This window comes from Gopherus flavomarginatus, chromosome 9 (assembly GCF_025201925.1).
Source record: "Gopherus flavomarginatus isolate rGopFla2 chromosome 9, rGopFla2.mat.asm, whole genome shotgun sequence".
Classification (NCBI taxonomy): Eukaryota; Metazoa; Chordata; order Testudines; family Testudinidae; genus Gopherus; species Gopherus flavomarginatus.
The window spans coordinates 38,807,181-38,834,666 of NC_066625.1; the positions used below are offsets into that span (position 1 = coordinate 38,807,181).

At 45.1% G+C, this 27,486-nt stretch overlaps 2 protein-coding genes across 11 annotated transcripts in view; one reads left to right on the forward strand and one right to left on the reverse strand.

Annotated features, from left to right (window-relative positions):
* TELO2 (telomere maintenance 2) overlaps positions 1 to 27,486 on the forward strand; it is a 384,906-nt gene that overhangs the window by 242,128 nt on the left and 115,292 nt on the right. The window lies entirely within an intron of this gene.
* The window catches only part of IFT140 (intraflagellar transport 140), a 254,848-nt gene that overhangs the window by 200,303 nt on the left and 27,059 nt on the right, over positions 1 to 27,486 (reverse strand). For 4 of the 5 annotated variants that reach the window (XM_050968076.1, XM_050968074.1, XM_050968077.1 and 1 more), the window contains exons 4-6: positions 25,113 to 25,234; positions 23,107 to 23,249; positions 15,049 to 15,224 (exon numbers count right to left, since the gene is read on the reverse strand). In XM_050968076.1, coding sequence (XP_050824033.1) covers positions 15,049 to 15,224; positions 23,107 to 23,249; positions 25,113 to 25,234 — 441 coding nt within the window. The remainder of the gene's footprint in view (positions 1 to 15,048; positions 15,225 to 23,106; positions 23,250 to 25,112; positions 25,235 to 27,486) is intronic. The other variant, XM_050968079.1, reaches the window with a different exon arrangement.

Consider the following 27,486-nt stretch of genomic DNA (forward strand, 5'->3'; position numbering starts at 1 on the left):
AAGCAAGGTTAAGCAATTCCCCTGGTGTGGCCTCATGCAGATGAGTCATTGAATTGTAGCTACCTTGCTGGACAATGGCTGTTCATGGGTTGTTTGACACCCCGTCTGGGGATTGGTTACTTTCCTTGCTGTTGCCTCCGGGGAGTTAATATCTGGCTGATTCCCCAACTTACCCCAAAACATAGTGTATGTCTACACTGGCAGAGTTCCTGCGCCAGCAGTTACAGGGACGCTCAGAGAGCACTGAAGGGAAACAGCTGTTGCGTGTTCACACTGTCAGCTGCCTGCACAATAGTGTGTTCACACTTGTGGCACTTGCAGCGATATTCAGAGCTGTGCACTCTGGGCAGCTATCCCACAGAGCATCTCTTCCTCTTCTGCCACTAACAATTATGGGAAGATGGAGGGGGTTGCGGGGAATCCTAGGTCCTGTCCCAATGCCCTGTGATGCATTGCTTCACATCCCAGCAGTCCCTGTGCTTCCATTCACATTTGGCATCACCTTTCAACAGTTTGTGTACTGGGCGCTCTGCCTCTCCTGTCTGCAGGAATGGATCCGGAACTGTTGACCAGTATACTGCTCACGCTGACCAACACATCATGAGTGGCAGTGGAGCTATTCCTTAAACTACAAAAGCAAGAGAAATGAGACATTGATCTCGCCACGCGTACTAGCTATGGCACAAGATTGCTTGTGGCATTCACAGTGGTGCTGACCATAGCGGAACACCGCTTTTGGGCTCGGGGAAACAAGCACTGAGCGGTGGGATCACATCATCATGCATGTCTGGGATGATTAGCAGTGGCTACAGAACTTCCGGATGAGGAAAGCCACATTCATGGGATTGTGTGATGAGCTTGTCCCAGCCCTGTGGTGCAAAGACACAAGTCACTGGAGAAGTGCATGGCGATTGCACTGTGGAACTTGGCTACTCTAGACTGCTACTGATGGGTCGCTGTAGACGAGCGCTTCGTTGCTTGCGGTACAAATCAGCCGGAGACCTCTTACTTTGAAAAACCCATTGTCTCTGTATTTTCCTGTGTTCATTCCCACCACCATCTATATACAACTCTGTACAATTCAATAAGAGTTAGGTAACCATCCGGGGGACAGAAAGTTCCTGTGGCTAGCTAAAAGCAGCAGTTCCTCACTCCTACTCCTCCTGTTCCACCCCCCCATTTCCACGTCCTTCCTGCCAGCTTTATAGGCCTTCTCCCCAGCAGGCTCACAGGTGATTACTCTTAGGCTTCTTTAATAAGCCACACCCCACCACCTCCAATCAGTTCCCCTTAATGGGAGCTGCGCTAGTGGATACTGAGCTAACAGGGGCTGGTTCAGTGCCTCTTAGGCCAGCATCCTATTATACACACGCACCCTTAAGAACGGCACCCCCAGGCCGCCTTTGGCCCCTCGGCCCTTCTGCCAACCCCCCGAAGGAGGTTCTTTCGGGGAGGCCTCGCCTCTCCCATCCAGGTCCTTCTCAGCCAGCACCCCGGATGGTTTCTCCATTCCTCTCCCACAGAAGGAGCATTTCTCCAGGAGTGGCGGCCCCCCGATCTCTGCTGCAGCCCACAGTTCGTCACACCAGTCACACAGCAGCAAGTCTCCTATCCCCAGCTCCCCCTGGGTGTCTAGCCAGGGTTTGGAGTCCGCCCCATCTTCGAGCGGGATCTTCCAAGACTCAGTTTCCCTCGTATCTCCCAGCAGCTCCGGGGTCTCCTGTCCCTCTAATGGGGGGGTCGGCATTCATCCCACCTCTGGGTGGGACCTTCCGCACCTCAGTTTCCCCTGGACCACCCTGAAAATCTGGGCCTTCCTCTGCAGAGAGCAGGATTCTGGGGTGCTCCCCTGCACCCCTCCCTTCTCCTGGAGGGCTCCGACTAACCAGCTCCTCCATATACATTTCCTGCAGGTTGGCTCGTTCTGGGCTTTGCTGTCTAAGAGTTTTCTTTTGATTCACAGGCCTAGGCCTGCTTCCCTCTCAGGTGGTAGATACCCTGAGAATGAGAACCCCCACTTTCGGGGTTCCCCCCACCCTGCGCCTGGTAGCGTGAGACATCCCAACCTAACACTACAGGACATGGCAGTTTCTCCAGGACCCCTACCCGCTTCCACCTGAAGCAACCCTTTGCTTCCAGGGGTTCCTGGGCTACGGGGCGGGACTTCCTGTCCCCATGTATGCACCTGAGGGCCATCCTTTCCACTGGAATGAGCCAATATGGCTTGCCCAGCACCTTTCGCACCAGCGTGCAATTCAAGGCGTTGTTGACCACAGCCATTTGGGTCTTTCTCCCCACCTTCACAGGCACGGTGGACATACCAAGCCCCCGGTTCCTTCCCGCCTGTTGTGTCCATGCACAAATGTCCGCCCAACTGCACTCCATATCCAGGAAGTCTTGTTTTATGAGTCCCGGATTCCCACACTGCCAGCAGGATACCCGGGCGAGTCTTTCGGGTACTCCTAGGGATTCCCCTTTCTTCTCCTTGCCTTTGCTGGGGAAGGAGTCTATGAGTCTCTGTCTCGCTTCTCTGTCCTTTTGCTGTCGGTCCAGAGCCAGCTCTGTAGGGGTGGGGCTGATAATTATTCCTGTCCCCACATTTTCCACAGGCCAAGTTCCTTATGGAAGATATCTCGCCGCTAAGGGTGAGCAGGGAATCAAGGAAGAGTCTTCTCCAAGACTGCGGCTTCTGCCCCAGCCCATATGCACCCTTATAAGCAATGTGACCTTGGTGACAGCACAGTGGCACAGGAAAATTACCGTTAATGGGGCAAGAAACAAAGCAGCTCTGCCAAACAACCTGCAGCAGCGGATTGCCCAGTATCTCCATGAGTTTCCTGGAGATCTGAGGCAGATTCTCATGAAGTGTGGAAGTTAATCACAAGCTCGTTCTGTCACTCAGACTAGGCATGTGGTGGTACGTGCATTATACCAAGACAAGCCTGCTTTCTGCAGCCCTCCTGCCCCCAACAACTCGCTTCAGCGATTCCCAAAATCAAATCCACTTACCAGGGGCCTCCTCTCCTGTTTGCGTGTTGCCGAGATCCAAAAGCTGTGACTGGCTAGGCTCGTCCAGGGTAGAAAAGAGTTCCTTGCTGCATGCATCTCTGACCTCCAAGTCATCCTCTGTCTCTGGGTTCCCCATCCCCTCCACATCCTCGTCTAAGATTTCCTCCTCCTGACTCGGTCCACTTTCGACTAGCATGCGATGCGAGTCACCAAAGTATCCACAGTGGACTTCGTGGTGGAGGTGGGGTAGCCACCAAGTATCGTGTCCAGCTTTTTGTAGAACTGGCAGCTCGTGGGCACAGCACCAGAGCAGCAGTTTGCCTCCTGCACCTTGTGGTAGGCGTTCCACAGCTCCTTCACTTTGACGCTCCACTGCAGTGTGTCCCAGTCATGGCCCCTTTCTGTCATGCATCATGAAATCTGTCTGTAGATATCATAATTCCTACAGCTGGAGCACAGCTGGGACTGGACAACCTCCTCTCCTCAAATGCTAATGAGGTCCAGCAGCTCGGCATTGCTTCAAGCAGAGGACCGCCTGGTGTATGGAGCAGGCATGGCCACTTGGAAAGATGCGCTGAGACCACTGCACGCATTACCAAGCAAACAGGAAGGGGACTTTCAAAATTCCAAAGGAATTTAAGGGGTGGGGATGATGGTTGGTCACCTGAGGACAGGGCAGTACAGTTCAAACTGATGACCAGAGAGCAAGAACAGGCATTGTGGGACACCTTCCGGAGGCCAATCTCAGTGCTGTAATCGACCAGGGTGTCTACACTGGCATCGCAGTGCTGTACCCCCAGCACAGAAAACTGTATGCCTCTCATCGGGGTGGTTTTTCACAGTGCTGCAACTGCACAGTTTCTGCGCATTAAGTGGCTTGGCAGTACACGTTGAGAGTTACAACACAGAAAACCGCTTTACTGCGTAGAAACGTACCAGTGTAGACAGGGCCTCAGTGACGACCATACAATACAATTCTCATAACTTCATATATGATATGAAATATACATATGGATAGAGAAATGTCTTTCAGCAGATCATAACCTTTCCTTGATACCTTACAAGGCATGCTTTATATAAAGATTACAATTATATGAAAATAAAGAATATGGGGATTACAGTACACTCCCACAAGATATAGAATGTCACAATTATAAGTCTACCAGAATGAGATCCTGAGCTGTTTGGGTGCTACTGTAATTGCAGTTCAAACTGAGAGACAGAGGGTATGAAAAAGGTTACATATGATTAAAGAGGTCAGGTAATTGCATATTTGAGATGTAGCAGACCCATATTTTAACATAAAGATATAGATTATTGTTAAATATCACACAATATTGCCATTAGCTAAGGCTTTGTATATATGGAGATTTCGCTCTCATTGCAGGCACTAGTGTAGCTGTACAGGTGCAATACCTGCAGTTTAGACTGGTAAGGCTGCTATTTGTACTGGTGGAGCTTCCCCTGGAGTTTCAAAGAGGAGTAAGCTCCACCACTACAAATAGCAGATCTGTCTGAGTTTACTCCTGCTCGAAAGTAGGATAAGCTCTACCATCTAACCATCTGCACTAAGGGGCAGGGTTCCACAAGTGCCATTATATCTATGACTGGAGTTGGGGAAAAACCCTGATGTAGACAAAGCCATAAAGCATCAAAAAAGGTCACAAAACCAATTCTAGTTTCAATGGAAAGTCACCTTTAAAAGCCTGCAGGATTGCTTAGCCAATTCCCTTAATAGTTCTCCTTCCTTGTGTTTCCCTCTCTTGCCTCATCCTGGCCTCTTCCTCTTTTGTTCATTATGGAGCGCCTCCTCCTACTATAAACTACCTAACCAGCAAGAAGAGGTGAATGAGGCTTTTTTTAAAAAGAACACTAACAAAATCATCCAAAGCACAGGACTTGGTGGTGATTGGGGACTTAAACTACTCAGACATCTGTTGGGAAAATAACATAGCAAAGCACAGATTATCCAAGAAGTTCTTGGAATATATTGGAGACAATTTTTTATTTCAGAAGGTGGAGAAAGGCACTAGAGGAGAGGCTGTTCTAGATTTGATTTTGACAAATAGGAAGGAACTGGTTGAGAATTTGAAAATGGAAGGCAGCTTGGGTGAAAGTGATCATGAAATGATGAGTTCATGATTCTAAGGAATGGTAGGAAGGAGAACAGCAAAATAAAGACAATGGATTTCAAGAAGGCAGACTTTAGCAAACTCAGGGAGTTGATATGTAAGATCCTATGGGATGCAAGTCTAAGGGGAAAGACAGTTGGCAGTTTTTCAAAGAGACATTATTAAGAGCACAAGAGCAAACTATCCCACTGCATAGGAAAGATAGGAAGTATGGCAAGGGACCACCCTGGCTTAACCAGGAGATCTTCAATTATCTAAAAATCAAAAAAGAGTCCTACAAAAAGTGGAAACTAGGTCAAATTACAAAAGATGAATATAACCAAATAACACAAGTATGTAGGGACAAAATTAGAAAGGCCAAAGCACAAAACGAGATCAAACTAGCTAGAGACAAAATGTATTTGTAAAATGTTTTCTTGTTACATTAGAAACAAGAGGAAGACCAAGGGCAGACCATTACTCAATGACGGGGTTGGGAAACAATAACAGAAAATGTGGAAATGGCAGAGATGCTTAATGACTTCTGTGTTTCAGTTTTCACCAAGAAGATTGCTGGTGATTGGACATCTAACATAGTGAATGCCAGTGAAAATGAGGAGGATCAGAGGCTAAAATAGGGAAAGAACAAGTTGAAAATTACTTAGACAAGTTAGATGTCTTCAAGTCACCAGGGCCTGATGAAATGCATCCTAGAATACTCAAGGAGCTGACAGAGGAGATATCTGAGCCATTAGCGATTATCTTTAAAAAATCATGGAAGATGGGAGAGCTTCCAGATGACTAGAAAAGGGAAAATATAGTGCCAATCTATAAAAAGGGAAATAAGGACAACCCAGGGAATTACAAATCAGTCATCTTAACTTCTGTACCTGGAAAGATAATGGAGCAAATAATTAAGCAATCAATTTGCAAACATCTAGAAGATGATGAGGTGATAAGTAACAGTCAGCATGGATTTGTCAAGAACAAATCGTGACAAACCAACCTGATAGCTTTCATTGGCAGGGTTACAAGCCTTGTGGATGGAGGGGAGGGGGAAGCAGTAGACGTGGTATAGCTTGACTTTAGTAAAGCTTTTGATACTGTCTCACACGACTTTCTCATAAACAAACTAGGGAAATGCAATCTAGATGGCGCTATAACAAGGTGGGTGCATAACTGTTTTGAAAACCATTCCCAGAGAGTAGTTATCAGTGGTTCACAGTCACGCTGGAAGGGCATAATGAGTGGGGTCCCGCAGGGATCAATTCTGAGTCCAGTTCTGTTCAATATCTTCATCAATGATTTAGTTTGGACAATGGCACAGAGAGTACACTTATAAAGTCTGCAGAGGATACCAAGCTGTGAGAGGTTGCAAGTGCTTTGGAGGATAGGATTAAAATTCAAAATGATCTGGACAAACTGGAGAAATGGTCTGAAGTAAACAGGATGAAATTCAACAAGGACCAAATGCAAAGTACTCCATTTAGGAAGGAACAATCAGTTGCACACATGCAAAATGGGAAATGACTGCCTAGGAAGGAGTACTGCGGAAAGGAATCTGGGGGTCATAGCGGATTACAAGTTAAATATGAGTCAACAGTGTAACACTGTTGCAAAAAAAAGGTAACATCATTCTGGGATGTATTAGCAGGAGTGTTGTAAGCAAGACATGAGAAGTAATTCTTCCACTCTACTCTGCGCTGATTAGGCCTCAACTGGAGTATTGAGTCCAGTTCTAGGTGTCACATTTCAGGAAAGATGTGGACAAATTGGAGACAGTCCAGAGAAGAGCAACAAAAATGATTAAAAGTCTAGATAATATGACCTATGGGGGAAGATTGAAAAACTTGGGTTTGTTTAGTCTGGAAAAGAAGACAGAGAGGACAAGATAACAGTTTTCAAGTACACACAAGGAGGAGGGAGAAAAATTGTTCTTCTTAACCTCTGAGGATAAGACAAGAAGCAATGGGCTAAAATTGCAGCAAGGGAGGTTTAGGTTAGACAGTAGGAAAAACTTTCTAGCTGTCAGGGTGGTTAAGCACTGGAATAAATTGCCTAGGGAGGTAGTGGAGTCTCCATCATTTGAGATCTTAAAGAGCAGGTTAGACAAACACCTGCCAGGAATGGTCTAGATAATACTTAGTACTGCCATGAGTACAGGGGACTAGACTAGGGCCTTGGCTACACTTGCGCCTTATAGTGCAATAAAGCCGCCAAGAGCTCTTTACCTCACTCCCCATTCACACTGACAAGGCACGTAGAGCACTCTGACTCCGCGGCTGGAGCACTCCTGGTACTCCACCTCCCCGAGAGGAATAACATTTGTTGCGCTCTCGCTGGAGCGCCGCGCTGCCAGTGTGGACACCTAATGCGCTCTGACTGGCCTCCTGAAGTGTCCCACAATGCCTGTTCTAGCCAGTCTGGTCATCACTTTTGAACTCTGCTGCCCTATCCTCAGGTGACCAAGCGTCAGACCCACCCTTTAAATTCCCTGGGAATTTTGAAAATCCCCTTCCTGTTTGCTCAGCCAGGTGTGGAGTGCTCTCGGTGCATCTTTCCAGGTGGCCATGTCTCCATGCACCAGGCGATCCCCAGTATGCAGCAATGATGAGGTGCTGGACCTCATCAGTGTTTGGGGGGAGGAAGCTGTGCAGTCCCAGCTGCGCTCCAGCCGTAGGAATTACGATACCTTCGGACACATATCAAAGGCCATGATGGACAGGGGCTATGACCGGGATGCGGTGCTGTGTTGGGTTAAAGTAAAGGAGCTGCAGAATGCCTACCACAAAGTCTGTTAGGCAAACAGCCGCTCCGGTGCTGCCCCCACGACCTGAAAATTCTACAAAGAGCTGGACGCAATACTTGGGGGCAATCCCACCTTCACTGCAACGACCACCATGGACACTTCCAAGCCCAGCACAGCAAGGGGGTGGGTAGGAGGAGGAAAGCGCGAGCGATGGTGCTGAGGTGGAGAAGAAGGACAAACAACAGAGGAGGTTCCTGGTAAGCGTCTTTCTTTTTGGGAAGGAAGTTTTTAGGTACGGGCTCTTTGGGCGAGGAGGGGGGAGCATTGCTGCACACAGGCAAGCTGTGTATGGGCCAGGGCAGAAGCTGCATTGTAGAAGACCCTCCCTTGCTTCCCTAGTCACCCTCAGCAGTGACATATCTTTCAGGACAAACTCCTGTGGAGAATGTTGGGACAGTGTTCAGTGTAGGTGCCCCCTGCAGCTGTTGGCTCTTCCCAAGGCACAGAAACCCAGAGGATAGTACAGTCATGAAACAATCAATCCACATGGACCCTGTGCTTACTCACCATTTCTGGGGCTCCCATGGGTTATGTGCGCTCGCTTTGGGACAGGCAAAATATGGGTTTTGTGATTGCCCTCCTTAAGTGCAGGGGAATCATTGCTCTGTCTAGTGTGTACAATGCTGCCTCTGTTAAGTGTTTCATTTTGCCTATATAGGTGCAACCTTGAGATCTCAGACGTCATTCTTATCACCAGCTGACAGACTGAGAAGACTCAGGAAGAGGCCGTGTAAAAGCAAAGAAGACATGCTGTGTGAAGTCATGCAACAGTCTGTAAATGAGAATCAAAAGGCACAGAAGTGGAGGGAGAGCGAAAGAAGGATCCGCCAGGAAAATGCAACGCACCAGCGGCAAAGCATGGAATGGCTGATTAGCATAGTGGAGCACCAAGCAGACTCTATGCAGGTGCTCATCGCCATGCAGGCGGAACACTGCCGCCCTCGCCCCCCCATGCAGACCTTATCCAAAAACTCTTCCCCTTGTGCCCCCATGTCCCCTCCAACCCACTTTCCCCAACATCTGGGTTCTTACCACCCCCAGCTGCCTCCTACACCTGTAGCTTCACCACCCACCCACGAAAACTACGACCCTTATCCACTGCACTCAACCCCCCTCAACATGCCTTATAGCCATCCTGAAGTGCAGCACTCAGTGCACAGCACTCTAGACAGGATTCGAGAGTACGAAATCAGGACATACTCAAACCTATGAGTGAACCGGTCCTCACCCCACCCCCTTGCCCTTTTGGTATTTCTGTGTTACTTTGTTTTTGTTTTTCAATAAATGAATTTTTTCAATAAATGGAGTTTTTTACTTTGAAAACATACTTTATTAGTGCATAAAGCAAAATATACCTTAGCCCAGGAAAGCAACAAGCACTGCAAGTCAGTGTACCAAACACAGCCACTGCACTTAACTCCCGTTACTGGTGGCTTTCAGCCTCAAATTGCTCCCTCAAGGCATCCCTAATCCTTGCAGCCCCGCGCTGGGCCCCTCTAATTGCTCTGCTCTCTAGCTGTGCAAATTCAGCCTCCAGGTGTTGATCCTCTGAGGCCCATGCCTGAGTGAAGCTTTCACCCTTCCCTTCACAAATATTATGGAGGGTACAGCATGCGGATATAACCGCGGGGATGCTGTCTTCGGCCAAGTCCATCTTCCCATAAAGAGAGTGCCAGCAGCCCTTCAAACGGCTGAAAGCACACTCCACAGTCATTCGGCACCAGCTCAGCCTGTAGTTGAACCATTCCTGGCTGCTGTCCAGGCTCCCTGTGTACGATTTCATGAGCCATGGCATTAAATGGTAAGTGAGGTCTTAAAGGATCACAATGGGCATTTCGACTTCCCCTACGGTGATCCTCTGGTCTGGGAAAAAAGTCCTGGCTTGCTGCTTCTTGAATAGGCCAGTGTTCCCAAAGATGTGTGCGTCATGCACCCTTCTGGGCCAACCTGCGTTAATGTCAATTAAATGACCACGGTGATCCACAAGCGCCTGGAGAACCATAGAGAAATACTCCTTTTGGTTAACGTACTCAGAGGCTAGGTGGGCTGGTGCCAGAATAGGAATATGCATCCCATCTATCGCCCCTCCACAGTTAGGGAAACCCATTAATTCAAAGCCAGCCACAATGTCATGCACGTTACCCGGAGTCACAGTTCTTCTGAGTAGGATGCGATTAATGGCCCTGCAAACTTGCATCAACACAATTCCAACCGTCGACTTTCCTACTCCAAACATGTTAGCTATCGATCAGTAGCTGTCTGGAGTTGCCAGCTTTCAGACTGCAATAGCCACCTGCTTCTCCACTGGCAGGGCAGCTCTCAATTTCGTGTCCCTACACCGCAGCGTGGGGGCGAGCTCAGCACACAGTCCCATGAAAGTGGCTTTTCTCATACGAAAGTTCTGCAGCCAATGCTCCTCATCCCAGACTTGCAGGACGATGGGATCCTACCACTCAGTGCTCGTTTCCCAAGCCCAAAAGCAGCGTTCCACAGTGGAGAGCATGTCCGTGAATGAGACAAACAATTTTGTGTCGTATGCATTACACGACTCGATATCATCTTCGGACTCCTCACTGTCACTTTGGATCTTAAGCAGTAACTCGACTGCCAAACAAGACGTGCTGGTGAGACTCGTCAGCATGTTCCACCGCAGTACGGGCTCCATTCCCACAGAGCAAAAGAGAATGTAGCGAGGGGGTGGGATACCCCACCGCCCCGCTGAGGGACGAGCCTCCCCTAGCACCAACGTGGGCGGAGCCAATGGATCCTGTGCCTGCCCCTCAGATGTCACAGCACAGGACAAGAAGTAGAAAAGCCCTGCTGCAAAGCTCAGTTGAAAGCCAGCCGCTGGAGAGGCCAGATGCCTGTGGCCTAGCTCTGGGTTGGGGGAAGCCAGCAGGCCGCGGCTGACCTATGACTGGCTGGGCCAGCCCCGCCTACCCTTTGCCAGCTACTGTGAGGAGGAGCCGCGCCTACTCCTCGCCAGCTACCCCGAGGAGCAGCTGAGCCTACCCTTCACTAGTTACCCAGAGGAACCAATGGTGCTGGGAACCGCTGAGGACGCCGGCCAAACCTAGATACCTTACAAGGGGGAGTCTGGAAGTAGCCTGGGGGCAGTCGACCCTGGCCTGGCCGCAGCAGGGCCAGAACCAATGTCAGTGTGTTGTGGTCAGGATCCCCACTGACATAGCAGCGAGTCTTCTGCCGCTGCTAGGGCTTTGGGCTGGGACGCAGTGGAGCGGGTGGGCCTGTGTCCCCCCTGCCACCCCGCTCATGAGTGGCAGTCTCCCCCTCGCACCAGACACTCAGAAGCCTGAGCCCCTGACTATGTGTTTGCTGCCCCGCCCTGACCTAGGGCCAGGGCTCATATTGAACCATTTGCTCAGCCCCTGCTTAAGGGCCTGAGTTCCTGACTGCTTGTTTACTGGCCCGCCCTGACCCAGGGCTTGGGCCCAGCATGAACTAGTGCGAGGCGGTGGGAAACCTCACAGCCTTGGGGGAGGGATGAGCCTTGGCCGAGCCCTTCTACAGGAAGACAAAGTGCACTCTGCACAGAAACCATTGAAAGATGGCGCCAAAGGTGGACGAAAACACAGGGATTGCTGGGATGCGAAGCGATGCATCACAGGGTGTTGGGACAGGATTCAGAATGCCCCGCCCCCCACACCCACTTCCCACAAGCCACGTGCCAGAATGGGAAGAGGTGCTCTGTGGGATAGCTGCCCATAATGTACCGCTCCAAATGCCGCTTCAAATGCCACGAATGTGGCCATGCCAGTGCGCTTGAAGCTGTCAGTGTGGACAAACGAGCACTCTCCCTGGTGCGCTCTCCGAAGGCTGGTTTAACCCAAAGTGCTCTACATCTGCAAGTGTAGCCATGGCCTAGATGACCTCTCGAGGTCCCTTCCAGTCCTATGATTAATGCTTAATGGGAAAAAATGACAAAAGGAGTAAGAGGAGAGGGAGAGATCAATCAACCAATCAATCAATGACAAGTAAAGAGAAGGAAGAGACAAGGAGAGATACTAGAAATTTGGGGGGGGGGTTGTTTTGTTTTTAAATTAATCCTTAACTCTCCTTGCTAAAAATTATCTGGCACGCATCACTGAAGAAGTATCTGAGTGTTTGCAAGGCATAAAGCAAGACATTCAAGACTAAAGGAAAAAAGTCCCCTGCTGTTAGTAGTTTTACCAGTTAGCTTGGAAATTAGGACTTGATTAGCTGAGAAGATGTGTGCAAAGAGATAGGTCTTGCAGCTCTGTCTAAAAAGTAGCTCCAGCTACAAACTGCATAAGAAATAAAATTCAGGATTGGATTAAGATTCCAAACTCCAGAAAAATTCTGGCATCTGGACATATGGAAAGGGAGGAGAGAAATTTTTTTCCAGAACCATCTTTACTCAGAATTAAGCTGTTTTAAATAAAGAAGAGATAAAAGGAACTGTAACATCAATATCACTGCATTTTTAAACATGTAGCCAGGCTGAACGTCAGCGTTGGATAAAGCCATTCTTAAATGGAACCCTATGCAGCCCTTCATGAGTAGCTCCATCAATTTCTTTAGAATTTTACATTAATTTTTATTATTTTTACATTTCTAGCCTTTGTGGTTGTAACAAGAGCAAAAAACCATCATCCTGAATCTGAAGACAGAAACAGGAGCTCTAACAAAGGGATGTACTGCACCCATTCTTAATGGAATGATAATGCTAGTGACTAATGGTGACAATGTAACTGTTACCATCGTTAACTACTGTATATACTTGTTCATAAGCCAATGTTTTTTTAGTAAAAAATGGAAGCACCAGAGAAGGGGGTTGGCTTATGAATGGGTATAGAGAGGGAGAGGTGGGACACAGCCCCTCCCCGCAACAGAGGGAGCAAGGAGAGGCAGCACAGCCAGCAGAGACAGAAGGGAAGAGGCGAGGCCAGAGTCTCTTCGCTTCTGGCCACGCTGCTCTCCCCCCAGCCTCTGAAGCAGCTGCAGCTCTGGGGCTGGCAGGCTGCAGCCGTGCTGCTCAGCCCCACCACCCAGAGCAGGCTGCGGCCGCCCGGCCCGCCGGAATAGCTCCAGCCAGGTCAGAGACATCCTCCCCTGGCCCTCCCCAGAAAAGGTGGAAAGGGATGGGATGGGGAGAGTTTGGGGGTCCCGGGCTAGGGGTGGGGTCATGTGGGGGATGGTCACAGAGGTTATTCCTCTGACTCCCAGCTTCTCCCCTCAAAAAATGTCCCTATCAGTTGCTGTCCCGGTCTGTCAGGGTAAGCAGCTGGCATGCCGAGACACTTTGTTTACTTAGGTTTACCTCCATGCCTGCGGACACTCGAGGTAAACAAACCATCCTGGCCAACCAACAGCTTATCCTGATGGCCCAGGAGCCAAAGTTTACTGACCCCTGAATTATAGGGTTAGCTTATGAACGGTTTATAAAAATTTATAAGAAGAGCTGGAAGGCTAATGTCACTAGACAGAAGACACAAAAAGGCAAAGAGAGGAAGCAGACAAAGATCACTCTTGCCTGCTTGCCTCAGGAACTGAGGGCTCCTTAAGATTGTAGGTGTAAGGCTGAACAGTGTACAAGGGTGGTGGGAACCAGCACTGTAAATAAATGGCACTGGGTGTTTTACCAGCATAAAGGTCTCTGAGATATTTGTGGACTTGAGAAGGGACAGGAGGGACCAGGGCCCTGAGAGAGAAGGTTAGAACAGAGAAACCAGGGATGCAAGAGAAAACCCATGCTTTTGAAATAAACACCACAATTCTAGACTCCACCTTGTACTCCTGACAGAATTCTGGGTCCCTGCGGGGGTGCAGAATTCATATCATCTGCATATTTCTATGCCACCCGCAGAGAAAAATGCAAAAGAAACCTGCGGGGGGGACATGCACTTCTTCCCTGACAGGCCTGGCAGCGTGTCTGTTCCAGCATGCCTGGAGCAGCCTCAGAGACACAAATCACTGCGGCGGGAAGAGGGCTAGGTGTGCATGCCTGCCAGAGAGATGCTGATCACCATCAGGGGGCCAACAAGTGAGAGCGACTCTGTCCCTCTCGATTGCTACTGCGGCTCACAGGACATGGAGGGGGCAGGGGGAGGTCTTTTTATTATGCACAAGGAAGGCTCTGTCCCCGAGGCAGAAATGTAGCAGCCTGCCTGCCTAATAACATGTCTGTAACTTCCTGAGAATCAAAAAAAAATTAAATATCATGTTACTGAAAATTTGTTTTCAAATTAAAGAAAATAGCTTTTGTAAAAAAAACCAAAATTGTATTTTGTTAATGTAGCTGTAGATGGTTAATTTATTTCATTCCCTGAGGCAGAAATGTAGCAGCCTGCCTGCATAGTAACATTGTTAATGTTCCTATGGTTAGTTAGCTGTTCCCATTCTCAATCAATTCCCCCAGGAGCATAAAATCTGTAAAAATTTTAAGGCCCCTATATTGCCAAAGTGATGTAAAGCCTTATAAATGATAGTAAGGAAATAGCTAGGAAGATCTATGTGCTTGGCACAGGTAAAAAAGTGAGAAAAGTGGCACAATGGGGTTAGATTACAATTTAGGATTTATTTTACTTACTCATTTAAAAAGAAAATTTTAAAAAAGACTTTGTGGGTAAATAAAACATTTCCCAAAGTACCCAGCCAGGTCCAGGACAATGATTAGCAAAATTGTACGACTTTCATGTGTGAAAGTCTGAGTAGTTTAAAATGATGTTCTACTTTTTTTTTTTTTGCACCATTTGGTGTTCTGTAATAAAATTTAAATGAAAATCCAGGATTATAATTGGAATGCAGGGTATTAGTTACCAAGTGACTGTATTTCTGTACTGTAGTTTAAATACATTACCAAAACAACTGAAACTGATATGATTATATTGCATTATTTTGACAAACAAAATTCACAGAATTTTTATTTTGAGGCACAGAACCCCCCCAGGAGTAACCTTAGGAGGAACATGCATTTCCTTAAAGGGTGGGGTTTTCTCCAAGAAATAAAGGTGGGCCTTAATGAATTTGTCATGCAACAGAAAATTGGCAAAAGTAAAAGTGGAACTATACATCTACAGAAACTGATATTGTACCTCAGCAGTACCTAACCTTTACCCCTCAGCCTATCTCACCTACCTTCATGATTTCCTCTGCTTCTCCCTCAAAAGTGATTGTGTACATGGACAACAGGAGGTTCTCTGTTATTACCACCAAAACATCCCTCTTCTCCATGATCAGGAGCTTTTGGATTGGACTGTCTGTGCTCAATGCATGGCTTGTCTTTCCTTTTTCATTCACGTAATGCACAGACCCTGCAGTAAACACAAGCCAGTTAGAGACCTGTTCCAAGAGACCTATAAACCACAAAAATGAATGATCAATAATGTTAATGGTCTGACAACCCCACAAATATAAGTTATTCAGAGGCAAGGCTACACAGAAAAAAAGCCTCGCTTAATCTTGGTTAAGGTTATTCTGTTCTACTTTAATAACAACATATTCCTCAAATGCTGAAAAGCTAGCAAATACACAGTTAAGGTCAACAACCACATTTTTATTTCTCTTCTTATACACTGTTGGAGTTAAAATAGTATAGTAGTTTATACAAGAAGGACACATGTAAAAAGTTATTCTCTTTTCTTCAAAGAAATCCAGAACTAAAAGCGTATCTTAAAAGGAGGGCATCTACCTTTAAACATGTTTGTCCTTCTTGTCTGTATGGTCCTACTTAAGAGATGCATGATAGTTTCTGAAACCTTGGATGTTAGCAATGTGTTGTGAAAAGTCAATAGTAAAAAGGTAAATGTTTTATATTGATGTAGTTAGAGAAAAAGTTTGGTTTTTTACCATACCTGTGTATTTGTAGGAGGACAATGTTATTAAATTAGAACAGAGCAATCTAACTTACATTAAAACAGTTTTTTCCAATGTGACTTTCCTCAGTTTTTAAAGAAACAATATAAATTGGAAATGAAAAATGAAAAGCAAATACAGTGCCTTACAAAAAATACTGACAGCAAACAACACAGCAGCTGCAGCAAACATTCAACTATGGAGAAATGTCAACCTTAGATTAAATGAGGCCCTGACAATTTGTTTAATCTGCTGTCATGTGTGAAACTCATATGACACTACCTCGAAAAGAAAGTTCCCATTAGTTAATGCAGCGCTTTCAGAATGGCAGTGCTCAAGTTAATACTGAAATATTAAATGACACATTGGAATATGACAAATCTGCTCCATGTATAGACACAGATCACTGCCTAGCAAACACTATCATATCATTAATGTAGCACTTTCATATTGGGGCAGATCAAGTCAATAATTAAATTAAAAAAATTTCCCCAAAAATTCTAAAACAGAAAACAATAAAAGTGTGTTTTGTATAAACTACTGATATAACATAAGTTTAGTGTGGAATCTCCATGTGTGCTCTTTGCAAAGGGGTTCTTAAAAAAACATAAGACAGTAGAGACCCAATTACAAAAGCCATCTGTTTTTATTTCCATTTTGTTTCATTTTTAAATACACTATATCCTCCACATTCCAATTGCACAGAAAATTAAAAGCCCTGCTACACTCTTAGTTTTATTCCAGAAAAAAACTGAAACAAACAAACACTTAGTAGATATTCTCTTTCTTCTCTCTTGTTAAATACCGTTCTTTAATGCAACCTTTATTATGGCTTCACTACCACCTCGCCGTAATATTTTTTATTTATCTATGTGGAAGTACAGAAAGAACTGACAGGGATTTGTAGGGGAACTTAATGCATGACAGTCTCTGTTAGCCAGAGTTAGGCTAGCTGTAGCCCTAATAACGCGAGATTTGTAGAAGCGAGGATTGTGTGAGGAGAGCAGAAAAGAACTGTGTGAGAAGTTGTTTTGACCTTGTGTAGATTATGTGTAGATTGACTGGCGTCTCTCAGAAAAGAGAAAAACAAGATATCAGGATGACCTATGTATAAACAAAATGCAGCTGTTGCTTATTGTTGTCTGTAACAAAAGTATAAATGCTTGTTGTAATTGTTTACCTATTGAGAGACCTGTCTAGGAAGGGGAGACCCTATGTCCTAGTGCACTCTCTCCCTGTTGTAGCTGCTAAACAGAATAAAGTATCTGACTCTGCTGCACCCAAACAAAAAAGCGAGAACTGAGTTTTTCTCCAATATCTACCACTTTCCACAGGAGGATCTCAATGCATTTTACAAGCAGCAAGCTTCACAATACCCCTGCGAGAAGGCATATATAGGGAACATTGCAACTACCTCTAGTGTTCAACATGGCAGCTGTCAGTGCACAGCAACACTAGATAACAGTTCAGGAACAGAGTCTAAAATGAGTTCCATGTAGGCAGACCCCTGCACATAAAGTCCCACTAACCTAAATGGAATATATTTGCACAGAGCTCATTCAGGTTCACGGCTTTAGCCACGAAATGGAGAATACTATATAAAATTGAAATCGCAAGGGGAATTTAGTTAGGCAGCATGTAATTATCCCAGTTGTAATTTGGTCAGGATACTGGGGTTAGTGACGTTATTCTTTTGAAAGTTCCATAGGATCTTTAATGACAATAAATGGTCAGTTTTTAGATCTCATCTTGAATTGTGTACTTAAGTTAATCTGTTGCACTTGGCTACTGCAACACAAAGCACCAACTTTCATATGCTTAAGGTCACCCGCTGTTTCAAAGCTCCTCTCCAGTAGCAAGAGAAAGGGTTAGTTAAACTTTTTAATTGAACTTTAAGAAAGCTTTTCACTATAGCGTCACACAAAAACACTATTCTAAAAAAAGTTATCAAGTGCTCAGCTAATTGAGTGGATAAAGGAACTGGGTTAGACTCTAAAGACAAAGGGTAGCAGAGAGAGGATACTGTTCAGGGGGGAGGTATATTAGGATGAATACTGTTCTCTTCTCTATTAAAGGCCTGGAAGAGACAAAAAAGTGAAATAAATTAATGATGTCTTCAAACAATACACAACAAGGGTGCATTCAGTACAGCTCAGGATACCTTGAGCAGACTAGAGCATGGATATAAAACATTTTGGAAATCTCATGTCAGACATCTATATTAATGCACCAATCACCTGTAGCATACAGTCATGACAACAATTCTGTGTAAAACAGCATTATGAAAGAGAGAGTTGTTGGTAAATTTCAAGCGTTAAAATATCTTTGCTTTAGACAAACTTTCTCATATAAGGTCTGATAACTGAATTTTGTATATTGTTTTACCATGGTGATGAGAGCTTTAGAAATGTTTGTAATACATCTATTCCAGGCAAGTAAAAAGAGCACAAAAATAACATTTCAAATGCTGTTAATTTGTCATTTATTTTAATTACAAAAGGCACTCCATAGTCTACACTAACATCTGACTGCATTTTTTTTAAATAGAGCCATTATGGATTAATGAATGCAAAAAAGCATCAAAAAAGGGAGGGTTACTCACCTTATGCAGTAACTGAGGTTCTTCAAGATGTATGTCCCTGTGGATGCTCCACTTCAACAGTGTCAGGACATACTGTCACCTGATCAGAGATTTTTGGTAGTAGTGCCTGGTCAGGGCACACGTGCACAGTAGCTGTCTTGCAGTGCCAGTGGCACCTCATCTGGCATGCACACAACTGAACCCTGTCAGTTCTTTCTCTACCATGGAGTTTTTAATATGAACTCCAAAGTAGAGGGGAGGAGGGTGGGTAGTGGAGCACCTACAGGGACACACATCTCGAAGAACCTCAGATACTGTACAAGAGGTGCTTGTACAGAATAGGTCCAAGTGTGGGAACTCCCACATGTGGAATATGTGTTGTGTGATGTTGTTGTTCAGTTCCCACTTGTGTTCTTGGGAAAACTGTCTGCTTAATGTATCCACTACCATGTTCTATTGACCTGGGAGGTATGATGCTGTAATAGTGATGTTGTGCTTTATGCACCAGTTCCATAGTTTTATGGCTTCTCCATAGGGAATGAGATCGTGCTCCACACTGTCCGTTTATGTAGAACATATATGCTATGTTGTCCATCATGATTCTTATTGTTTTGTTCCTTATTATTGGGAGGAAATGGATACACGCGTTGCAAACCACACGTAATTCGAGCAGGTTGATGTGTAAATGTGTTTCTGTGGGCAACCACTTCCCTCAGATTGTATGTTAGGTCAAGGAAGCACTCCAGCTGATCAGTGAGACATCTGTTGTGATCAGTATGGATGGTGGATCTTGCTGAAATGGGATCCCTGAGCAAACGTTTCTTGGACTTGTCTACCATTTTAAGAAGTGTTGGACTTTTGATATTAGTGTTAAGCATTTGTTTAGGCTGTGCTCTCATGGTCTGTATACCGAGCTCAGCCATCCCTTCAGGCAGCATATATGTAGTCAAGCATGTCTTACTACAAAGGTAGTGGTTGCCATATGTCCCAAAACTTGTAGGCCGACCCAGTACATGCTGATACCCATGGCCTGTTTGTGACCACTGATATGAGTGTGGTCAGTGCTGAGAATGTGGTCATTGGTAGTGATGCTTTGGCCTCTATTGAGTCCAGATGTGCTCCGATGAAGTCCAATTGTTGTACTGGGGTTAGAGTAGATTTCTGCTAGTTTATTTGTAACCCTGGGGTGTGAAAGAGGGAGATAGTGCAGATATTTGTGAGCCAAGGATGTATGTCCCTGGTAAGCTGTTCTCTTGATCTTGCGGAACATTGGTGGTTTGATGCCTGATGATGAGGACTGATCTGATGAAAAGACTTCCTCTTCAAGGTCATCCACATCTTCACTTGAAAATGGTGGAGCAGTGGGGGATTCCGGCTGGTCCAGTGCCGTTGATACTCGCGAGCCGTCAGTGCCGAACAGCAGAGATATGGGGGTAGACACTACTTCCATGTCTACTTTACGTGTAAGAGGATGTGGTGCTGCTGTTTTCGATGTTGTGCCTTTCTGTGCTGACACATTAGGTGGTAGCTTGGTCAGTGTTGTTCATTTGTATGTGGCCCTAGTCAGTGCCAGTGGTACCATTCTTGAATTCTCTGTTGACGGTTCCAATGAAGTTGGTGTGGACAGAGGGGGTATCGCCAATGGCAAAGGTTGTGGTACTGTGTCCTTCAAGGGAATAGTTGGTGCCGTGGAGGAGGCGGCTGGTTTGTGCCTACCACTTGACTCCTTTCCCCTGCTGGCAGAAGTCCCAGTACAGAGGGTGCCAGAACTGCCTGGTGCCTCAAAGATACTCACACTGCCTGAGGTTGGCACCAAGAATAGAGATCTCACCAGAGACCTTTTTTTTTTTTAAAACGGTTCTCTGTTTGGGGAGGACATGGCCATTTTCTCAGTTTTGTGGAGGAAAGGGTACGAGCCCTGTCCACAGAGGATGTGTCCTTAGAGTCCCTTGTTGAGGGTTATCTGGGGTCTAGGCATAAGAAACTCATTTTAAATGGAGAAATTCAAGTCGGAGATCTCCGTCTCTCCTCACTCAAGTTTTGCAAATGCTGCCATGAGCGAACTTTTGTGATATGTGCGACTCACCTAAGCAGTGAATGTATAGCGAGTGCCCATCCGAAATAGGTATTGATTCCTTGTACGAAGTGCATCTTTAAAAACCTGAGGAGCCAGGCATATTTTTAACAGCCCTCGTAGTGCTAACTTGGGATGGGCAGAGGAATGAATTGTCTAACTAAGCCTAACTGAAACTTAACACTAAGTGAACCAACTAATTACAACAAACTGAGGCTTACCTAAACAATCTAATGTTATCTACTTCTTTTCTAGGTTTTCTTCAACATCACTACAGAGCTCCATCTCAGGCTGATGATGATTGAGAAGGAAATGAAGCAGTTGGGTCATGTGCGTGCTACATGAGGCACCAATGGTGCTGTGAGACAGCTATTGCGCACACGCGCCCCGACCAGGCACTGCTACTGAAGATCTCTGATCAACAGCGCAGGGACACACCAACACCTGAAGTGGAGCACCCACAGGGACAGCACTCAAAGAAGAAACATTTCTCTTAAAGGACATGTCTACACTGAAAGTGTGGGATGTAATTGCAGCTGGTATAGACATACCTAAAACTAGTTTTAATCTAGCTATTTTGGGTACCAAAGCAATGAAGCTGTGGCTAGATTAAAGCTAGAGTAAGTATGTCTACTCAAGATGCAGTCACACCCCATGATTACAGCATAAATATACCCAAAGTGGCCAAATTATTTTAATTTCTTCTCTTTTGAAAAGATAGCTCTTGGTCTGAGAAGCTGTCTGTTGTCAGCCTAGATAGGATTTAAAGCTAGACTTCAACAATTATCAAAACATTAACTTATAATGGAAACAGTAAGAGACCACTGCCTAGAATGGCACATGTATATTCCTGAAACAAACTATTTAAATGAGTTGGGCAAGCAGAATTTGTCCCCTAATTTGGAGCTTAGATGACATACCAAAGAAACAAAGGGAAAATGTGAGAAAACACACACACACGCTTGCAAAATGAGGAGTTTGTCACCAGGTGGAGCTGTGCATCATTGTAATGGTTGCTCTAAAGACAATTCTCAGGGTAAAGCTAAATTCCCCTGCAAATGGAATTTAAAACACATCACTGTTCAAAGATGTTTCTTCTCCACTAAAAGGATGTCATTATTTTGATCTATTAAGGAACTGCTGTCAGTGTCATTTACTGTTTCACTTTCTTAGAATTCACTGTGGTGCTGCCTATTCAAATAATAAATAATTAATAAAACAGACATCGAGAGAGCTCAAAAACACTTTACAAAGGAGTTCAGTATCATTAGCCCCATTTTACAGCTAGTGAAACCGAGGCACAGAGAGGGAAGTTAGTTGCCCAAGGTCACCCAGCAAAGCAGTATCAGATATTGAACTCAGGTCTCCAGAATCCCTATCCACTAGGTCATACTGCCTCACCGGTATTGCTAATCAATGCTATCCTCAAGTAATCCATCTAAGTGAATTAAATAACGCCATATTATATCAACAAATCCAATTACATGATGGTCAAAATGCCTGAGCCCTGTCTCCAGTATAGTTTCCACCATTGCTACCACCACTTGTGGTGAACCAGTGTTGAATTCGGAGCCCCATTTTTGCCAGTGTAGATGCAGCCTTGCAGACAGAACCATGACTCTATTGGGAGATTAGCATAAATTAACTAGATCCCCAGAGTTGTCAGTTAATCTGCTTTTGGAGGGCAGCACTCATATTAACTGGTCACCAGCCTTCAAAACACTCTTCAACTGTATATGGAGGATCTGTTCTGGTCCTGGGCCAGTAGGCAGGAGATTTAGAGAGAGTGGAACAACTGGGCTAGAGAAAGAAAAAGATGAGGAAAAAAAATCCACAAGAAGTGAAAATAGAGAAGAAAGATGTCAAAGCAAAGATTTGGGGGGAGGGGATGGGGAAGATCACATGAAGCAAATTAGTCTAAGGGAAAATACAGACAGTAAAAAAAGACTGAACAGATGCATCATGCTATAGAAGGAAAAGTGAAAGAAGAAGAAAAAAGGGAGATATTAAGATTTATAATTTTTATAGAAAATATGCTTTAGACTTCATTTAGCATTGGTTCTAGCAACAACACAGAATATTAATTATTTTCTATCTTTGGAAAGGAAGGCGACAAATAGCTTCTCTCTAGCTCTGACCTCTTTTGGATGGTACAGATTACCCGCATTTTCTTTCTGCGAAGAAAAACAGGCATATGCCAGGCTGTGATTAATCAACTCCACTCAAAAAGGGTAGAGTATAATCCTTCAATGGAATAACCACTGAGTTTACAGCAGTGCTTGAGGCTACCAGCTCTATTCTAACAGGAAAATCCCTCATGCAAAATAGGAAAATAACTTTCGATACCTCTTTCTGACATTACTAGGAATCAGCTATTTCCACTTCTGAAGTCATCACAGCCACTACCCTTCCAAACATTTATCCTGCTCCCAAAACTTCCAATCCCAACAGGACTGGTCCGGAAGAAGGATGTTGTACAGAGAACTCACTCTGAAGATGTTAGGATTTTCATGACTTTATACACTTCATCTTACTAGGTGTTTTATTTCTCCCCTAAGAATAATCTGTGCAACAGCACAAGTGAAAACAAGACCACCTTACACTGAAGAGTTTTGAAAACATTAAAGAGACTACATGTCCCAACAGACTGCGGGGTTTGTTTTGGGGGGGGTTATGTTTTTCTTACCATCAGTCACACTGATGAAAAAGGACAACCCCTCCTGGGGTCCCACTTTCAGAGGCACTCCGATTCCAGCTTTTCTCCAGTTAAACATATCCAGGGCTTTTTCATCACCACTCACCGCTGCTTTGGCTAGCTGTACCAGGTCCCTGCAGGCAACCAAAAGGCATTTCATTTCTAGCTCCCAATTTGGCACAGAACTTTTTAAATCGAGAAAAAAAATGGATGGGGATTCCCACTACCAAAATGTGGCAACTATTCATGATGGAGATATCTTTCACACTCAGCTCAGCAGAGAGATTGGAATCCTCAAATGCATTCAATCTCTATCATGACTTAGTATTATTTCCTGCTTATAGAAGGATATTCAGGGGGTTCCCAGTATACATCTCCCCCTTTTCCGTTGTTTTGCATAACATCACTCATCAATAGGAGAATGTGTTCCGATGCACGTCGGTCCCGCATAGCCGTAGTTTGCACTACTGTGCTATAAGTTGCAAACGACAGATATGCGGATCGGGAGCAACCTGAATCGGAACACGTTTCCCTATTGATGAGCAACATATGCAACAGATATGCATAGCCAAGGGTGGGCTGCGGCCCACTCACTTAAAATCCAGCCCCCTCCCCCCTCATCCCAGCTCTGCTCCCACCACAGAGCTTGCCCCACATTGCTCGCCTGGCACTCCAGCCGGAGAGCATGGTAGGAGCGCGGAGGCTTGCCAAGCTCCGGAGCTCCAGCCATGGAGTGGGGTCGGGGGCTTGCCTTGCTCAACTTACTTGGCCCTCCTGACAGGGAGTGGGGTCAGAGCACAGGGGCTTCCAAGACCCCGACCCCAATTCCTTTGCCAGAGCAGGGCAAGCCCCTGCGCCCCAACCCTGCTCCCCAGCAGGAGTGCCAGGTGAGAATAGCGGGGCAAGCCCTGAATACCGGGGGAGCAGGTGGGGTTGCGCACATTTTTACAGGGCTCATTTTCCGGGAGCCCCTGGCCAGAGTGTTTATTCCCCCCACCACTGCAAGGCCAGCTGGAGGAGAGGGAGAGGCTGCTAGATCGCTCCTACCCCTCCACTCCCCTGTCATTGCATGCCCACCCAAGTGTCCCCTCCTGTCTATACCACTGGTGTACATGCAGGTCCACAATACAAGTCATGTCGGTATATATCACCCTTTTCAAGAACACAACCCCAACCTACACCGGGGACCCACTGTACATTTAAAATCATTGTATTTAGTATAAATCACATCTGTTAACATGATCACAGGCAGTCGTGCTGCCAGACCTCTGAAATATCAACATTATTGTTTGCTGGAGTTGTGAGAGCTAGCAGCAATGGGGAAGAGAAGAAGGGGACCTGGATCCATGCAGAGGAAAGGGAGTCAGCAGCAGGAGTTGGAAGAAGGACCTGGAACCAAACGAAAGGCAGAGATAGCAATGGGAAAAAGAGCTTAGAAGAGTGCTGATTGGTGGGGGGCGGAGAAAGTGGGGGAGGGAGAAGAGAGGTGATAGTTGGAATAAAAGAAAAGGAGAAAAGCCTGGAACCATACATGTGCCTGGAACCATACATGTATAAGGAAGCTGGCAGGGGAATGGGTTCAAGAGAGTGTCTGAATCTGGGGAGGAGGAAGATCTGGGACCAAAGGATGAGGAGTCACCAGGGAAGGGTGTTGGAAACAAGCCAGAAGGTGTGTGCAGTGGGATGACAGTCAGGGGAGAAACTAGGGACTAGGCAGAAGAAGGGTGGTCTGAGAGCTAAGTTGGGAGATAGGAGGATCTGGTTGCAGGAGAGAGAGTAAGGAGCACTCATGGTGAGGTGATATAGGAAGCAGCAGGTAATTGTGCTTTGCACCTAAGGCAGATAAGCACTAGTGATAGCTGGAGCAGTTAGGAGGAGCCACTGTGTGTTTGGATTTCCATGGGAACTCTGTGCAACAAACCTAATAATAAAAAATCCCCAGCCCTAAAGAGAGAGACGTAGTCTAGAAGAGTTCCGACTGGGGCATTTTCACTTACTCGCCAGGAGATGGAGGCCGAAAGATACAGTGAGAAAGATACTTTCCATACTCATGTTTCAATAAAGGGGGGCCCTGCACTCGACCCCGCTGGTCCAGTCTCCATAGAACCATGATTCCAAGCTGGAAGAATTGAAAAAAGAGATAGACCTGCCTCACAAACTGATAATAATAGGAGACGAACTACTCAATGGACATTAAATAATCACTTCAGGCAATATATTTTTTTTTGATAACATGGTATTTTTCTCTTATATAGAACCTTTCATCTTTATTTTTTAATATGTAGGTAAGATTATCCCTCTTTCACAGGTGGCAAAGACTTCAAGTGACTTTTTAAATAATGGCATTTCATTATTTATTTAAAATGACACTGTCTCGAAAAGTGCCTAAATTACTTCCAATCTTAATGAAAAGGACATTGCTAAAGCTGGTAGGCCTAAAATTGGACCAACCTTGTTTTGTTCTGCACATATGCACCAAGAAACATGCACTTGCACGTACTCATCATACCCTGTACCCCTTTTTTCTTCCTTGTGAGCAGTTAGGTTACTCAGACTAACAAGAATCCAGCTCTAGAACTCTTGTTAGTTTCAATCCACTGCCTATTTTCAAGGCCAAGCAGGCAAGCAAAGCAAAAGCACACATGATCAGAGAAACGCAGAATCATTATTTATGGATTTCCCAGCACAGAAGAGAGAACATTAGAAATGCTGCAACACTTGATACACTCAGATTTTTTTTTTTTTTAAGTGAGGACTGATTCTTTTTTAGGATCAGAAAGAAATTTTAAAATGACATTCTTAGAAGCTGAGAGAACCGTAAGAGAAGTTAAAGAAGAAAAACACTCATTAGGTCATTAGTTATGTAGTTCATGTAATAGGAGTCAATGCAAAATTGTTCCTCAGAGCCCATTTTCTAGCATTTCATCCAGTTTAGTTTTAAGTGTCTCAACCAATGGGCCTTCATTCTTTCTCTTGAGAGATTGTTCCACCGTCTAATTGAGCTCACTGTCAAGAAGCTTTTTTTTTCTGATATTCAGCCTAAACTTTCCCTTTAATTCCCACTATACCTGCTTGCTCCACCCAAAACCATATTACACTCTTCTTGGGATTTTTCACCTTGCCAAATATTTGAAGATTGCTAGCATGTTTTATTATGAGAAGTTATAAGCTTGTGAAGCTTGAAATCTCCCATTCTGAAACCAGTTTCCTGCCAACATTATGTAGCCATTTGAAATACAGAGCTTTTATTTACTCTCTTCTCTCTCCAAACATACAACTGCTTCCATCTCTCCCCATTGCCCCCAGGCCGTGCATATCAAATAAGTAACACCACTTATGGCTCTCTTTCCTTCTAGGAAAGAAGTGTCCAAAAGTGAATTCATGTTCACAAGCACTATACATATGTGTATGATAACAAAACAGTGATCCAATTGCGCAAGCTGCATGAACTCAGTAGCATACTGCCCACAGCACCTCTCCAGTCCCATAAATGTTTAAATCACAGGAACATCAAAATCTAATGAACTAATTTAAATCAAATGCTTACCATTGCAAGATTTAATGATGACAAAGTTGTTGGGCCCTAATTCTGACACAGCTTTCTCAAGATATGCATTTTAACAAAGCATACCCCTTTATCAGAGAAAATATATTAGTTTTGAAACAAGAGAGCCAACAATTGATAAACAAAATAAGTCTGAGTTGCTGGCTCTGTTTTGATCAAGAATACAGGCAGACATAATGATTCAAGTACAGGTATTGTGCTGAACCTCAGACCCTGGCCTAGTTTTTGTAAATTGGCAAAGAGTTGAAATTGAGAAGAATTCTGCAGTCTGAAGCACTCCAATTTTGGATACCTATCAATTTCAACCCTCTGCTGAGTGGAAAAATGGAGCAAAGAAAGAAGCAGAGGAATCACATTCACAATCCCAAAAAGCTGACTTCTGATACCAGCTTTTCAGGTGGAATTTTAAGATTTATTATTTGTATTATGGTGGTACCTGGAGTGCTCAGCTACAATTGGGGGCCCACTCTGCTAGGCAATGAACAAAAACAGAATAAAAATGTATAATTTAAACTGCAATCTCAATTCATTAAGACAAATTACAGTGAAGGGTTGTAACGATGCTTGTTCTGGTGGGACCTAACTGAGAGTAGCAATTCAGGACAAATTGCTTAAAGCAGGGCAGTTACAGCCCAAAAATGGAGTTCCTTTAAGGCAAATCAAACCAGCCAAATAGAGAGGACTTTGGTTTTACTCCCTGGCTAACCATAAGTCATACAAGCAATTCTCACTGACCAGGGGTCAGCAACCTTTCAGAAGTGGTGTGCTGAGTCTTCATTTATTCACTCTAATTCAAGGTTTCACGT